General features: G+C 33.6%; 2 protein-coding genes across 2 annotated transcripts in view; one reads left to right on the top strand and one right to left on the bottom strand.

The window, feature by feature from the left end:
• The window catches only part of Cycd (cyclin D), a 37238-nt gene extending 32497 nt beyond the window's left edge, over positions 1–4741 (top strand). The window contains exon 5 of the mRNA XM_071787556.1: positions 910–4741. Coding sequence (XP_071643657.1) covers positions 910–1134 — 225 coding nt within the window. The 3' untranslated portion in view covers positions 1135–4741. The remainder of the gene's footprint in view (positions 1–909) is intronic.
• A 4115-nt stretch (positions 4742–8856) lies between these two features.
• On the bottom strand, positions 8857–13641 carry LOC139818718 (uncharacterized). The gene is made up of 6 exons (XM_071787555.1): positions 13061–13641; positions 12232–12369; positions 11930–12112; positions 11665–11778; positions 11366–11536; positions 8857–10162 (listed from the first exon to the last, which is right to left on the bottom strand). The coding sequence occupies exons 1-6, from the start codon at positions 13411–13413 to the stop codon at positions 10114–10116; spliced, it is 1008 nt and encodes a 335-aa protein (XP_071643656.1). The 5' UTR covers positions 13414–13641; the 3' UTR covers positions 8857–10113.
• Between the last annotated feature and the right edge of the window lie 1441 nt (positions 13642–15082).

Raw genomic sequence — 15082 nt, 5'->3', positions numbered from 1 at the left:
GAGGACCACGCCGGTTGCGATACGCACCGCCGATGTCTGGGATCCGTCGGGGTGGAGGCGAAATCGGCAAGAAACGCTGGAACTTGCCCTTCGCAAGTCTCGACTCGTGGCTGAGACAGACCTCGCGGGACGCAAAAAGCGCGACGGGAAGTGTGCGGGAAGGGTGCAACAGGTGCCGGGCACATGTTCGCGCGCGCGGAGAGGGGAAAAAATGGGGGGGGGGCACCCGGAGAGTGTCTGCGCCGGGCGCGCTGCGGGCCCCGTATGCTCGCCGTCGAAGACGGCGACGAGGTCGCCATTCCGTCTCTTCCTTTTCCCCCTTGCTTTCTCCTTTTTCTCCTTTTTCTTTCTTCTTTTTTTTCTCTATATACGAATAGCACAAATAAACCGCGCGCGAATGAATGAAGCTCTGCATGGGGTCCGTGACTCCTAAGCGCAATATTTTTAACGACCAATCTGCCTGTTTGGATCCCGAGAGAGCCAGGAAGACGATCGTCCTCGAGACGGCATCCGGCCTTCTGGACTTTCATTCATGACCTCCTCGGGCTATAGACTGCACGCTGCAAAAGACGTTGCTTTTAGAGCTTTAAGCCCGATGGAGTTAATGCGTAACATTTTAACCCTCTCCCATAAACGGAAAGTTAGACACGATTTACTTTTGAACATACGAAAGAAAGCATAAAAACTTTTGGTATAGGCTTAGATGGTAGAATACAATTTTACAAAATTATTTCTTCGTTTACATCATTTTTTTAAATTTGTATATCTAAAGTTTACAAGATATTTAAAGTATAAGAGATGCATATTATATAATTCTAGAATCATTGGAGCTTTGTCAGTAAAGTATAATAAAATAATAAATGACAAAACTATTATTTTTGTTATCACGAAATTGTTTCCTTGTTTCAGGATTATTTGCAAGGCTGCCTACAGCAGATCGAGGAGATGATCTCGCAGGCCGCTCATGTGAGCACCGAGGGCCCCGGAAACGGAAGCGGGCACCAAACAATGAACACCGGGATTCCGAGCGCACCGCAAAGGCCGCTGGGGGACCAGAGCAACACGAGTCAGGAGAAAATACTGGAGCACGAGAAGGCGGGCACGCCGACCGACGTCAGAGATGTACATTTTTGAAAACCGCAGTAGGGGGACACTACGTAGGGGCCGACACATTGGTGAGTCTGACAGCCGAGGAGACGTTACCTCCCAGCGAAGAGGAGGATAACGACAACGATGATAACGATGGACAGCCAGGGAAGAAGCGGAGGAGAGTCGTGGAGAAGCGGCAGGATATCTTGGAAGCGAAATGTAATACCGAACCAGCTAGTTCACATTCGGAGCGAGGGACTCCTCCCGAAGAATCTCGAGATCGAACTTGATCACACGTTAATTGCGTTTAGTTGAAAATTACGACGCGAATTGTCGTAAGCCGGAGGGCATGCGTAGAACGTTTTTGAATCATGGATATGAGGTTTATTTAGATATGAGATTTGACAAGGCGTACCTATGCGAGAGAGAAGTTTTACGTTCTTGAATTTATTTCGGAGATTACATACGCACAATATGTTCTAGATCAACTGAGGTAACGAAAAGTTTTGGTTTTTTTTTCTTTTTCATAGTTACGGCTGGTTATATAATGTCTTGTGTATTGTATATTTATTTGACGTATGCGTTCATCGTTCATCGGCGATATATATTTTCACGTTTTAATCATATTTTAAAAGTTTATTTTCCGAAATCGCGAGATTGCAAATTGGCGAGTCGAAGAACAGGTCGGCTCGCCGATTTACCGATTAATTTCCAATCGAAGGACGAACGATTCGGTTAGCGATTGAACAAACGCACGTTTCGATCGCGAAACATTGTTTGCGATACCAACTAGGACGACAAACGAGAATAAATGAAGAAATTTAAACCGCGATTAAAAACGCTCTCGAGATAATGCGAAAGAAACATTGAGGGGCTGAGAAGACCACTGAGCGAGAGAGAGATCCATTTGTGTCTGAATTCGCGCTGTTCCGACGTGTGTCGCCCGTAGAAGAAGAAAAACAGAAATAGGGAAGAGCGCAGGAATCAGGTGGGCGTGCTGTTTGGGGGAAGGCAATGCAATACGCTTTACGCATCTGTAATTTCGTAATAGGAGTATACACTTAACTTTTAGGCAACGAGACAGGAAACTACCGGAAAAAAAGACGAAAGGGATGATGTAAGTTGGAGGGGGAACTCGTTCTCCGCGCGCGAGCATTAAAAAGAAAAAAAAATTCACTTAGTCATATCCAGAGTCATTTAGCGTTTTGTACATACATAGGCATATAGGCGTACGAATAAATGAATATATATATTATATCGAAAAAATATATATATCTATATATATACATATGTAAACTGATGAGGGAAAAAGGGAGAGAAACAAAGAGAATGCACGAAAGCGGAAAAGTGCGAGATAACAATCGATAGAAAACGGGGAATACTTGGACCGTATTGCTTGCGATATTGAATAATATGATGTTCAACTAATAACTTAAATAAGTTATCTAAGAAACTGATAATTTTTACTCAGAAGAAATATGACACTCTTTAGAAAATATCTGGCGGTCGGAAGGACCGCTTTCGTCTTTTTATTTCTATCGAATTTCCAAGAGAAAGTGTGTACAGAACATTAGTTGAAGTGTAATCGCAAATACTTCAAGAACGCGGAAAGAATTTTGCTGATGTATTAAAAATTTAGCTAAATACAACATATAAGTGAATTGTTGACCCCTATATGAATAACACAAATAGAAATAAAATATCTATTGTAATATGATTTTTATTTATTTTAGCTAGATACGGATTTAAAAATAATTTTGTTGAACGTTACAAAAAATCATCAAAATAATTATGTGTGGTGGCTCAAGATAGAATGTCAAAACCTTTTGCAGCATTTTGCGCGTTCCGACACAATTATTTCGATTAATATAATGGTCCAAAAAAATTATTTTACATCTGTATCTAGATAAATTTTTAACTACTTTAGCAAAACCGTTCTTTCCGTGAACGAATACATGCAGATATTTTTTAATAGCAAAAGTATTCGTTGTTTTTTTTTCCTAAGAAAATTAATGAGGAACGAAACAAAGTCTGTGATGTTCAATGCGAAACAGGTTGTGGTCTCTTGAATTTTTTCATCGCGCGATACGGTCCGATTGCTTCTAGTTTGTTGTAAAGTTTCACACTCTGACTAAGGTTTATCCAAATGATGAGCGACGCGAGTCTTTATGCTCGAATAATTACGCGACCGTTCGCTTATCCCGCTCGGTTCCTAAGAAGGGTTGCGCCAACCCCTCCCGCGTGTGTGTAACGTAATGCAAAACGTAAGAAGAGTGATTTTTGTAAGAAGTGTATGCGTGTGCCGTTACTGCTGTGTGGGTGTGTGTATGCGTGTGTGCGAAAGGGGCGAGAGTGAAAGAAAATGAAGGAGAGCGGAGTTAATAAGAGAGAAATAAAGGAACGATCGAGCAAAAAACCAAAAAAAGAAAATGACTTCCTCCCCCTTTCGAGAAAGTGTCGTCGATATATATTTTAAAATAATCCGCGGTACATATTTCTCAAGGTACGTCCGTTGTTTATGTGGACGGCTGTATATACGTATAGATAGGCTGTATGATTTAAAAATTAATGCTTAGTGAGTTTAAGGGAGAAAAAAAAGAAAAAAAATAATGTGAAACGACGATGAATGAAAGCGACGTTTTGAGAAACGAACGATACAATTTGACGACCCGAAAGAATTTCGTCGAATAACTGCGATGGAAGACAATCGAGGTCCAGTAGTTTCTCCGCTGCGTCAACTACATAGCGTCTAGAAAAAATGTATATTCTTCAAGTACTTCTGAAAAAAAAATTAATAATTTCGCTCAGACGGTATCGCGCGATCGTTTAATTCTCGAATTATTTTTACACGATATAAATGATCCTGATTACGCGATACTGTTGCGGCGATTCCTACGATTCTAAACATCATTCGGAAGTTTCGCGTAGCGAAACTAACGTGTGGTCGTGCGCGTCGACGAAGGAGGACCGATGTCCAAAAAAATAGAAAAATTTGGAGCTGCTAGTACTTAACGAGAGTCTCGGAAGTCTTTCACAGGGATCGGACGGGAGTTTCGTCGTTTCGCGAAAAGTCGCGATCGCATCTACGATGCACAAGTTTCGGGAACGGGACGTTTCGTCTCAGTTTTCGAGATCGCCCGATTTCGCGTAGACAGAATTGTCTTTTACGTGTGCTGCCTCGAGGACTCTCGCACGTGAAAGCCGCGAGTCGGCTGGAAACGCGAAGGACGTGCGTATGCGTGTACTATATATTATATACCGGAAAAAAACGAGCGTGTCAACACGAAAAAATATATATAGCGTAACTGTAAGGTTTTTCGCTGGACGAGCTGGTCGAGTCGGTTCGAGCGGAGACACAATGAAGGTGAACGATAGGTCCACGTGCTCTGGTAATCTCCGGACGATTATTCGCGAGTAGGCTTGGATCGTCCGAGCGCGCGTGAATCGACTCGGAACGAAGAGAGAACGAAGATATTAAAAGACTTTGGAGATCGCTGGAGTTCATGCGTGAATTCCATCGGGATTGGGGTACGGAGAGGGTGCCCAACGTGCCACGAAGCTAATTAGGGGACTAATTAGTTGCGTAACGTCAATTTAACCAAATCGTAGTACAATGTAACCGGAGTCGAGTAATACATAGATATCTGCACAAGATCTGCGCGGCTGATCTTTTTTCCTTTTTATTTCCTTTTTCTTCATCTGCTTCTTGTTTCTGGTACTCTGCGCATGAGTATGGTCAATCGTCATTGACGACACGCGTCTTTCTCTGGACTTCGACGTTAACGTCGTCGTGCAACGGGCGCAATTAATTAATTCGGCAAGAAGAAATTCATTCCCATTGTAAAATCTTTGAATCGAGAAAATTCACATGATATGCAATCAAATCAAGGAAAACGCCGATAGACGGTCAGGATCTTGGTTGATCTTGGTTGTCTAATAATATTATTTGAATGAATTACATAATTACGTACAATTCTTTGCCTTAGCAAACAACACGCCGTTCCTTTCAGACTAAACGCGGTCTTAACCAAAGCCAGAACGGCAAAATCACATAATTAAATTGATTATCAATTTAATCATACTATGACACGTCCAGGTATATGAGAAATACAGGATATAGGATATGTACGACGGGATATACATATAGGATGTGATACGTAAAAATCACGAGAATAATATTATTAAGCAACCGAGATCCAGAAATTGTATAGTTTTTTGGAGGCTGAGTTCTCCTTTCTTGCAGAATATTACTGCAAATGAAGAAATATTCGCGTTAATTCATTACTTGCTTTCGTAATAAAGAAAACTTTTTTTGGCTTGAAAATAATTTTTACTAAATATGTATATAAATTGATTATACGTAAATTAATTAATCATAAAATATTTAATTGCGTGAAGAAGGAAGAGGGAATAAAATTGCATCAACTTTATGGAATTTTTGAAGATGAGAATTTTCTTTTTTTCAAATCAAAGAATTCGTCGATAATGCGAAACAATTACGTATTATTAATTGATAATTATTAACTGCAGAATTGTACATTTAAGAGAACAATGGGGATAGCGTTTTTATACATCTTATTGCGTTCGTATGTGTACATATATGTAACTAATGTAATGCAGGTGTTAAGAGACGATATATATTCGTTCGCTATGCGCGTTGATTTGTTATTGCGCGTCGAGTTTCGCTCGAGCCAAGATGTAATCCCGCGTAATCCATCGTATGTTCCTAAATGAGAGACGGTGGTATTTGTCTCACCGCGAAGAAAAGAAATGTGGGACGCGAGCGTGATGCGCGTGTTTAGCGGTTAAGTAACGAGATGTATATAGAAGCGATAACGCTGAAGAGAAAAACCGAGCTATGGAGCATTATGTGATCCAATTCATTTTGTCTGTCAACTAATCTCACTAACTTTACTCAGTCAGACAAGATACTTTTTTTTTTTTAACGATAAAGAAAAATAAGATGAACCTATCGTCTGAAATAATACTGTCTTTCTTGAGGAAAGCTGACGAGATTAGCGATAATTTCGAAAAGTTAGAATTGACCATGAAGAAAAAAAATTAAGTTTTTGATGTAGACAGGAGCGATAGTAAACCAACGAATTAAGTTTTCTTTTTATTTTTATAAGAATGAGAAGATTGTCCGAAAAAAAACCTCGAGGTTGAGTTCATTTAAGTGAGAAAGTACAATTTCCATGTATGACATGCATAAATTATGCACGGAAACCACACTCCATGATCGGTGATTCATTTTGCGTTTATAATTTTAAACACACGTAGACATAAATATCACATACACAACTCGGTTAGATACGTGTACTTTTTCCCATACATTTTCACGAAACTTTTCACTGTCAAATGTCGAATGGTTTTTTGTTTGTCTCTTTCTTGTTCGTTTTTTTTATTATTATTAATAGCGCAATAGGGAGTACCACTGATATACCTCAAATCACACTTCGCCCGAGATATACATCGAATATTGCATCTACCGTACTTTTTACCGAGTCAGAGGAAAACGAGACATTTCTTTAATTGCGTTACTTTTAAAGTTAGCACGTAAATTACTTTTTTTAATGCATAGATGAGAATTGTACTATGTAAAATGGTCCGACGTCTGTGTAGATACCTGGTGCGTATTCGCGTCATCGCAATCGATTGAAAATAAAGCATCGGTATTTTATACAAAGTGCCCTGCGGATCTTCTTTGCTCACAATCAATCACCCTTCGTTTTGCTTACGCAACTTTCTTCAACTAGGAAAAAATAACGCCAAATATAGGTTTTTCTCTAAAGTTTGTTTTATCGAACATGAATAATATTAAATTACAATGATAATATTTTTAGATCTTTTAATACTTGCTTTAAATGAAACAAATTAATGTACTTTTTCTTATTTTATTTTTTAAATACTTTTTTTTAATTAAGAGAAAAATATTCTAAATCAGTTTTTTCTCTTTTACATAGATAAATATTAAAATTGTCCCCTTTTAGCTTTTCAAAACAAAATATACTAAAGAAAAAAATTTTCAAAAGTTTCAATATTTATCTTTTGTTTATTCTTATTAATTTTTCATTTAATCGCTTTAATTATTGTAATTGATTTTTTAATAGTTATCTTTTTTTGTGTCACATTGTTGCACTAATTTTCACGCGAATTAGTGCAAATCGTACTTTAAATGACAGAGAGTAAGATAAACAAATTTCTTTGAGCAATTTGTTTTATTGTACAATGATAAATACAATAATAAATACAATAATTTATATTTACAAGAATAAGAGGGCAGAAATTTAAACCGTTTCTATATACATGCTATTTAATTTAAAAAAAAGAAGTTGCTTTAATTATACGTCGACGTTACGGGCTGCTACAAACATAAATTTTTAATTCAATTGGATATTATTGGGCCAAATATTTAACTTATTAAAACAATTATCTGATGTTCTTTGTTCATTAATATTCATGTTGCATCAATAATGATTTTATCTCGATTACACTGATGCTGTTGATATAATCATTTCTTTTTTCGTGTAGAAATAATTACTTATTACTTATTTCTCTTATTACTTATTACTATAGTCGGTGTACCATTCGATTCAGATCTTGACTTGATAAAATTATCGAACTTATCGTTATCGTTCACTGTTCATTAAATGTGGCGGTAACATGATAGCTCTTTGCAATTCTATAAAGACCACAAAGCTCATAACATACTAAATTAACTAAATTAACTTTTCGCGACGGCGGAGCTGGTCGCCACTACGTTTTACTGCTGTACGTGTCTATTGTACGACGGATAATGTCCGTGACGAGTTGGCGCAAGGTTTGCTGTTATTTATTAGGATATATATTATCTTTGTAAAATTTACTTAATATAAGAGATAAATAACTATTGTTACACAATGAGTTGAGCGCTTATTTGGTATAGCAGCAGAGATTATTACACTATATGGTGACCATTCGTACACAGAATCAGTATCGTGGGCAGCCATTATAGTGGCCATTCGTAGCGAAAGGGTTAACAATAAGCGTTATTAATTTGTAAAGCATATTATCGTGAAAATATTTAGTTACTTTTGAGCAATTACAAAAAGCACTTAACATCTGTCAAGTCATTTAGAACCATGTTACATAATAATATAAATACTTATATAAATATACTTTTTTTTCTTAATAATAAATAATAAATTAAATAATAACTTGCAAGAGTACGCATTACATCATAGAATAGAATTAACCGATTGTTTACTAAACTACTACAAATCTTATAAAACTTTCCTTATTAACTTCTCCGTTTGCAATTGCTCATATAAGAAAAATTTTAACAATTTCTATAAAAATTAATAAGTATTGATTATATTTCAAATGTATAAACTTGATATTTTAATATATAGTACTTACAGAGAAAAGAAAGAAATCTGTAATCAACACATTGATCCCAAGAATAAGCAGTATTATCACCATAAAATGTTTTATTAATGTTTATTAAATTGTTTATTATTATATACTCCTGACACCGACACACTTTACACTCCAACGTTTTCCAATTAACACAATTAATGCAGCCATTGATAATGTAGGTACATTAGTTTAATGGAATTATTAAAAATGACAATTTTATTAACTACAAATTTAGAATTATTATATTCACGTAATTTCAAAAGTTTATGGTTTATTATTTATTTTTTTTAATAATTATTATTAATTTCTTTTCTTTATACCAGTATATCGTGTGTATATATGAAATTATTTTCGAGAAATAGTGCCGAATCGAATAGGCCAATGCAGAATTCTGACGTCGAAGATTTTGCTTGTGAATTGCTATATGGAGACAATAAAGATACATAATAATAAGGGAAATAAAGATATACATTTCTTTCACTTAATATACTTGCTCTTTATCATGATCACTTTTACCTTTATACCATTACATTATCAATCATACAATATTAACCATACAATATTAACATACATAATCTTTCACAATCAGAGTAAGAAGAATATATTTAGCAACTTTTTATGTTACAGCAAATTCAGTCATTCGCTCTACTTTGTACCGTTGCACACGTAAAGCTAATACATGTATGTGAAATTATACAAAGACATTATATAAATAAAATATTTTAATGGATAAAACATTATAGGTTAATATTATTACATTTTTAACAGATAAGAAGTTGAATATTAATGTAAACTTGTGTCTCGTCAATGTGATCGTCGAAAAGATCTCTTCTTGTGTAAAAAATGTTAACATATGCAACGGTTGCGTTTAGATTATATGAATGCGACAAGTATGCGTCTGTTAAATCACATTTTTTATATTAAGAAACGCTTACACAACTTGTTTATGTCTTCCCTTTACACATAGTATAATTCCGCTTTCTTAATTAAAAAGCAAATTTTTATAATTAATATTAATGTTAATTGTTATTATAATATATATTTGAATTCGTTATTTTTAGATTAATTTTATACAATTATTATTTGATATTGTTTCTATACGAAGTATAAATAAACACTGAACAATTTTAAATAATGAAAAAGATTCATTAACATGTAAATTTATATTTATAGTTTAGTTATGCTTGGTATATATAAATACGATAATAATCTATAAAATTAATTATAATCTTTGAAAAATTCATTGTCTTAAGGTGTAAGAAATGATACTTTCAAAAGATAAATTAACATTATATAAATATAAATTGTTCTAAGATGTAAAAAATTATAATGTGACAGAAAATTAGATATATTAAACATTATTATTTCTTTGCTCTGTTCAGATACACAGAATTATAAAAATTTGCTTAATAAACATTTAAAATATGAAAAGAAGAAGCGGAAAGTATATCCTTTTTACTAAAACAATTAATAATATAAACTAACGTTATATAAATTTTACACAAAACAAATGGGAAATTTGGTGTAAAAAGTCAATACATACTGAATTTGTAATATACTCTTCTTTCTGTGTTGTGTTACATATGCAATGTGAATAATTATTCGTCACCATCAGTGTCTGTTTCGTCACTCTCGGCGTTTACGTGTGTCATCAGTGTCTGCATCCGCAACATTGCTGTCAATTGAAATAGAACATACAAAATTGTCATTATTCTGCATTTATATGTACATAGAATAATTAAGAAAAAACAATATGGTCAGTGTTTAAATGTTACGGTTATGCACACTACAACAATGTAAAGACAAATTATTATTCTCACAACAGATTAAAATAGATATTAAATTTCATGAATGCATAGGGGAACTGTGCCTAATATCGCCCTTGTTCCTAATTTCGCACAATATTAAGACTGTTATGTGTTGCATGTTGTGAGTGAGCAGTGAAAGCTGTTGAACAACGCTGTTTTGGACAATCCTATGTTTTATTTCAGTCAGAATTGTGATATAAAAAGTAGCGTGGCAGTTTATAGTTTTAACGAGGTTTCGAAATTTCGCAAGATGTGTTTTACGTTATTAATACAGATACAAAAAAAGGATGTGTACTGAGAGCGAATTTTTCTCATGTAATATTGTGTCTAATTTTATTCCTAAATTAGAGATATTCGTTGCTAACCATTATTAATTGTGTCTTAATCTTCCTTACGGTATTCCTAATTCCGCCCTCTGGGAATGTTCATTATACCGCCCATTTTTCCTAACTAATCTGCATCTAGAATAGCTCTGAAGCTCCCTCAGCCTCCTGTCTAATATGAGTAACAAGATCTTTTTCCGAGAGTAAATCGGCCAGGCAAGATGCTGACGTTGCTGACCACATCACTCCACCCTATATAGTCTGTGAAACTCCATGGGCTTTCTTAATCGTTAAAAGAGAATACTTTTGCCAACCTTATGTGCCCTATTTTGCGTTGTTTCCAGCTATATTGTGTCATGTATGTATTTTTAACAAAAATAAGGATGCGATATTAAGAACACTCTTTTTCAACGTCGAAAAATGCTACTTTTTTGTTTTCCTTCAAAAAAGATAATTAAGATAAACTTTGAACATATTCATGCTATGGAGATCATATTACGATAATCTTAGAATAAAATGATGCGGTTTAGTTATAGTCTTATATAAAAGTATTCAGTCAACATTTTTTGGTTTTTAAAAACGTGATGCGCGATATTAGGTACAGTTCCCCTAATTCTGTATTCGTATTATAGCATTATAGATTAATGTTCTTATACATTAAGATAATTTCTCATATTTATTGTTATCGTTGAAAGGAAAACGTGACATTGTATATAAAATAATATTAAAAGCAAAACGAATAATTACTCATCAACTGCTCTCTTTCTTTTCCTCGTTTGTTCAGATGATAGAACTTGCGAGTCAGGTTGTTCTCCACTTCTACGTTCAGAGGAATCCCTATCATATTCCCTTGATGGAACGGACGGACTAGGTATTGTAGAATCTCTTCTACGAGTCTCTTCGATCTCTTCTATAAGTCTGCATTAAAATTTAATATGATTAAATGTAGAAACGGCGGAAAAGCAATTTTTTAAAATAATAAAAATTGTAAATTTTTCTAGTAAAATGCCATTACATTGAATGATATAAGCAAAACGAGTAATTACTTATCAATTTTGTACAAGTCTGCTAAATGTTCTTCACCCGTAACAGGCTTGAGGACCTCTGGAGTTTGAGGGTGTACAAACTCATCCACATCCTTTGAACTTGAAGTTGTTGAACTGCATTGAAATGTGATGTTATTAAAAATGGAATTATTTAAGATATTAACATTGTAAATTATTCTTGTGCAGAAAGGTCAAAATATTTAAATAGTAAGATGTTATTATATTCTACGTTATAAGTCATTATAAGTAAAAAACAAGTAATTACGTATCAACTGCGCCTGGATTTCTTGTCGTTTGTTCAAATGATAGAACTTGCGAGTCAGGTTGTTCTCCACTTCTACTTTCAGAGGGATCCACATCATGTCCTCTTGAAGTTGAAGGACCTGGTTCAGATGATGGAACGGACGGGCTATATATTTTATTAGCGCTTTCCCTAACTTGTACAGATCTGCATTAAAATATAATATGATTACATGTAGAAAAAGCAATTTTTTAAAATAATACAGTTGTAAATTTTCCTAGTAAAATGTTATTACATTGACTGATATAAGCAAAACGAGTCATTACTTTTGAATAGTTTTTAAGTGTTGTTCAAATACTTGTTCACGTAAAACGGGCTGTTCTTGATGTCGATGTCCTGCAGAGGGATCTATACCATATTCCCTTGAAGTTGAAGGACGTGGTTCAGATGATGGAATGGACGGGCTATGTATTTTAATATGATTAAATTAGACATAAGTTGAATACATAACAAAACGGTTGATAGCAACAGAATATATTTACGAAAAATTATAGAATAAGTGAAAATAAATTAGGCTAATAGCATATTTACAACAATAATGTCAAGGGTAAATAAAGCGAGTAAAGCATTATAATATCACTATACATTTGCGAAGATTAACAGCGTATATTTAAATATTATATAGAAACGTTTATTGTGTTGCCTAACGGTAATTTTTATTGTTTATTAACTATCTATATAATAAGTAATTGTCGGATTTGAGTTGCCGTATGTAGATTTGATTAAAAATGGCTATTTAATTGTGAATACATGCAAGAATTATAAGTCGTACATTTTATATTCCTGATCCAAATTACTGCAATACTAATGTCGAATAAATAAATATCTAATCCAAATCTCTAAATTGTGTACGTATATAATGCACAAGGAAACGCTAATATGCAGCGATTCGCATTATTTTCAAATTATATGTAAAATAATTGAAAGAATATTGTTAATTATGATTAAATAAGTACATTTTACGATCGAAATTGCAAATAGCTATTCTATGAATTCTCTACTAAAAGCTCAATTGTCTTTAAATATTGACTGTTTTATTACTACATTTATTTTAGAGCTTTTGGTATTTTAATAAGTTTTTGAATATGTACTTACTCATGTTGAATCTCCCTTTTCCACTTGGAACGTTCACATTCATTATTATGTGTGAATAATTTATTACTTTTTGTATAATTGTGTAATTTTGTATAATTTATTTCGGAACCACATTCTTTGCATGTTGCTATACCATCTGAGCTCGTATAATATTTCCGTAATTTGTACGGTACGGGGGGATATAGTTTAGAAGGTATCTCACCACGATGCTTACAAAAAAGTTTTATGTGGTTTGTCATTTTCTTTAATATATAATGTTCGGATTCGGCAATATAGATTCCACAACGTTTGCACTTTACCAGCCCATCATCTATATCCTCGAAGTAATACCACAACTCCCTTGGATTCGCCATTATATCCGTCTTGTGTTGCAGGGTGTCTATTACTAAATGTGGTACAGAACCGATCTCAACAAGCGTTTGAAATAAGTAAATAACTGCTCACAAATCATCATGTGATCGATATACAGGTGACATGCCTCGACCGCGTGTGTGTGCGTGCCGGGCCTGTCGAAAGTACGGGTCAGAGCGGCAGTCGTCTACCGAACGATTTAATGTACTCGCAATGTATTTAGAATAAAGTATATCACAGTAATTAAAATTTGCCTAACTACCAGATTGTACAGTCCTATCTTTGTTTATCCCATTACTGATTTTAAACTTACGGTAAAACACACACAACGCTTACACATGACAATTGAAAATAGCGAAAACAGGTAGACATACAATAAAAATTAAAATTAATTTAATTTTGAAAATGCTCTTCTATAAAATTATATTTTCTTACATGTGTTTCCTTGTCTTTAAGAAACTAATATATGTGTATAGATAAATATAAGGAATATACATATAAGTAAAGAAGTTTTAAAGTACTGAATAAATTTTAAAAGATTTCTTCGAAATACTTATTTAGAAATATGGATAGACTTCAAATCGACCGTCAGATGTTAAAAAATTATAATTTTATTAAAAGTTTCAACAATCAAATTTATAAACAAATACCGGCGTATTATTATAAAAATTGAAACACTTAGAAAGCACGTCAAAACCATTTAAAGACAAACGGTAGACTCAAGTCTAATTTAATTTTTTAAACATAGTTGTGGTTTTTTTAATTTTTGTACTTTATTGGTTTTATAATCCTTGACGTTCTCTTCTCCCTCTCTCTCTCTCTCATCTATGATGATGATGTGTGAAGCTAATTTCGCCTGTTTTATTTTAAAATAGTGTTATCGTTACATGGAATAATCTCTACCGATTACCCATACGACATACGAAACATCTATCAGATTTATAATCTGTTTGGCACAATGTCATGACTAGTGCATGACATGTTTGTGAAGGGTTGTGAAGGGTTATTTATTGATTTTATGACTCACAATTAGATTTACATTTGAAAAAATAACCTTTCTACGAATACAACTTCGAAGTAGTGAAATTACTCGTTACCCCAAAAGGCATAAATGCAATATAATGTAAAAGTTGGGCATAAGATAACAAATATAAATTAATTTACAAAACATACTTTTCCAACTAAATAAAGTAAATTTTATTTTTTAAAGAGACATTAGATTTATTATACATAATTTAATTTATATCAAAATTGTAAGCAAATTACATTTGTGTCGATGAGATTCTTGTATGAATCGCTACGTCAGATGTAAATTCAGATTAAGACATTATTAAAAAGATAATTATCAGTAATCGTCATGAAACAATATCTGTCCATATTGTTTCCATAAAAAAAGTAATCGTGCGCCAAAACTTTAATAACTTATATGATTATTTAATTCGCTCGAATTAACAATTACTTAGTGTAACAATTAAGATATTTAAATTAAGTGAGTTATATCGAGATTATGAAACAAAGCAAAAAATGGACGATAAAATTGGCTTATCGGAAAATATTTAATATGTAATAAATAGATTATATATTTAGCGTTTAGTTATAACAATAATTACGTATTACTAGTCGGTGTACCATTTGATACAGATCTTGACTTGATAAAGTTATTGAACTTAT

The sequence above is a fragment of the Temnothorax longispinosus genome, chromosome 9 (assembly GCF_030848805.1).
Source record: "Temnothorax longispinosus isolate EJ_2023e chromosome 9, Tlon_JGU_v1, whole genome shotgun sequence".
In the NCBI taxonomy this organism is placed as follows: Eukaryota; Metazoa; Arthropoda; class Insecta; order Hymenoptera; family Formicidae; genus Temnothorax; species Temnothorax longispinosus.
This window is presented reverse-complemented; position numbering and strand designations above follow the sequence as displayed.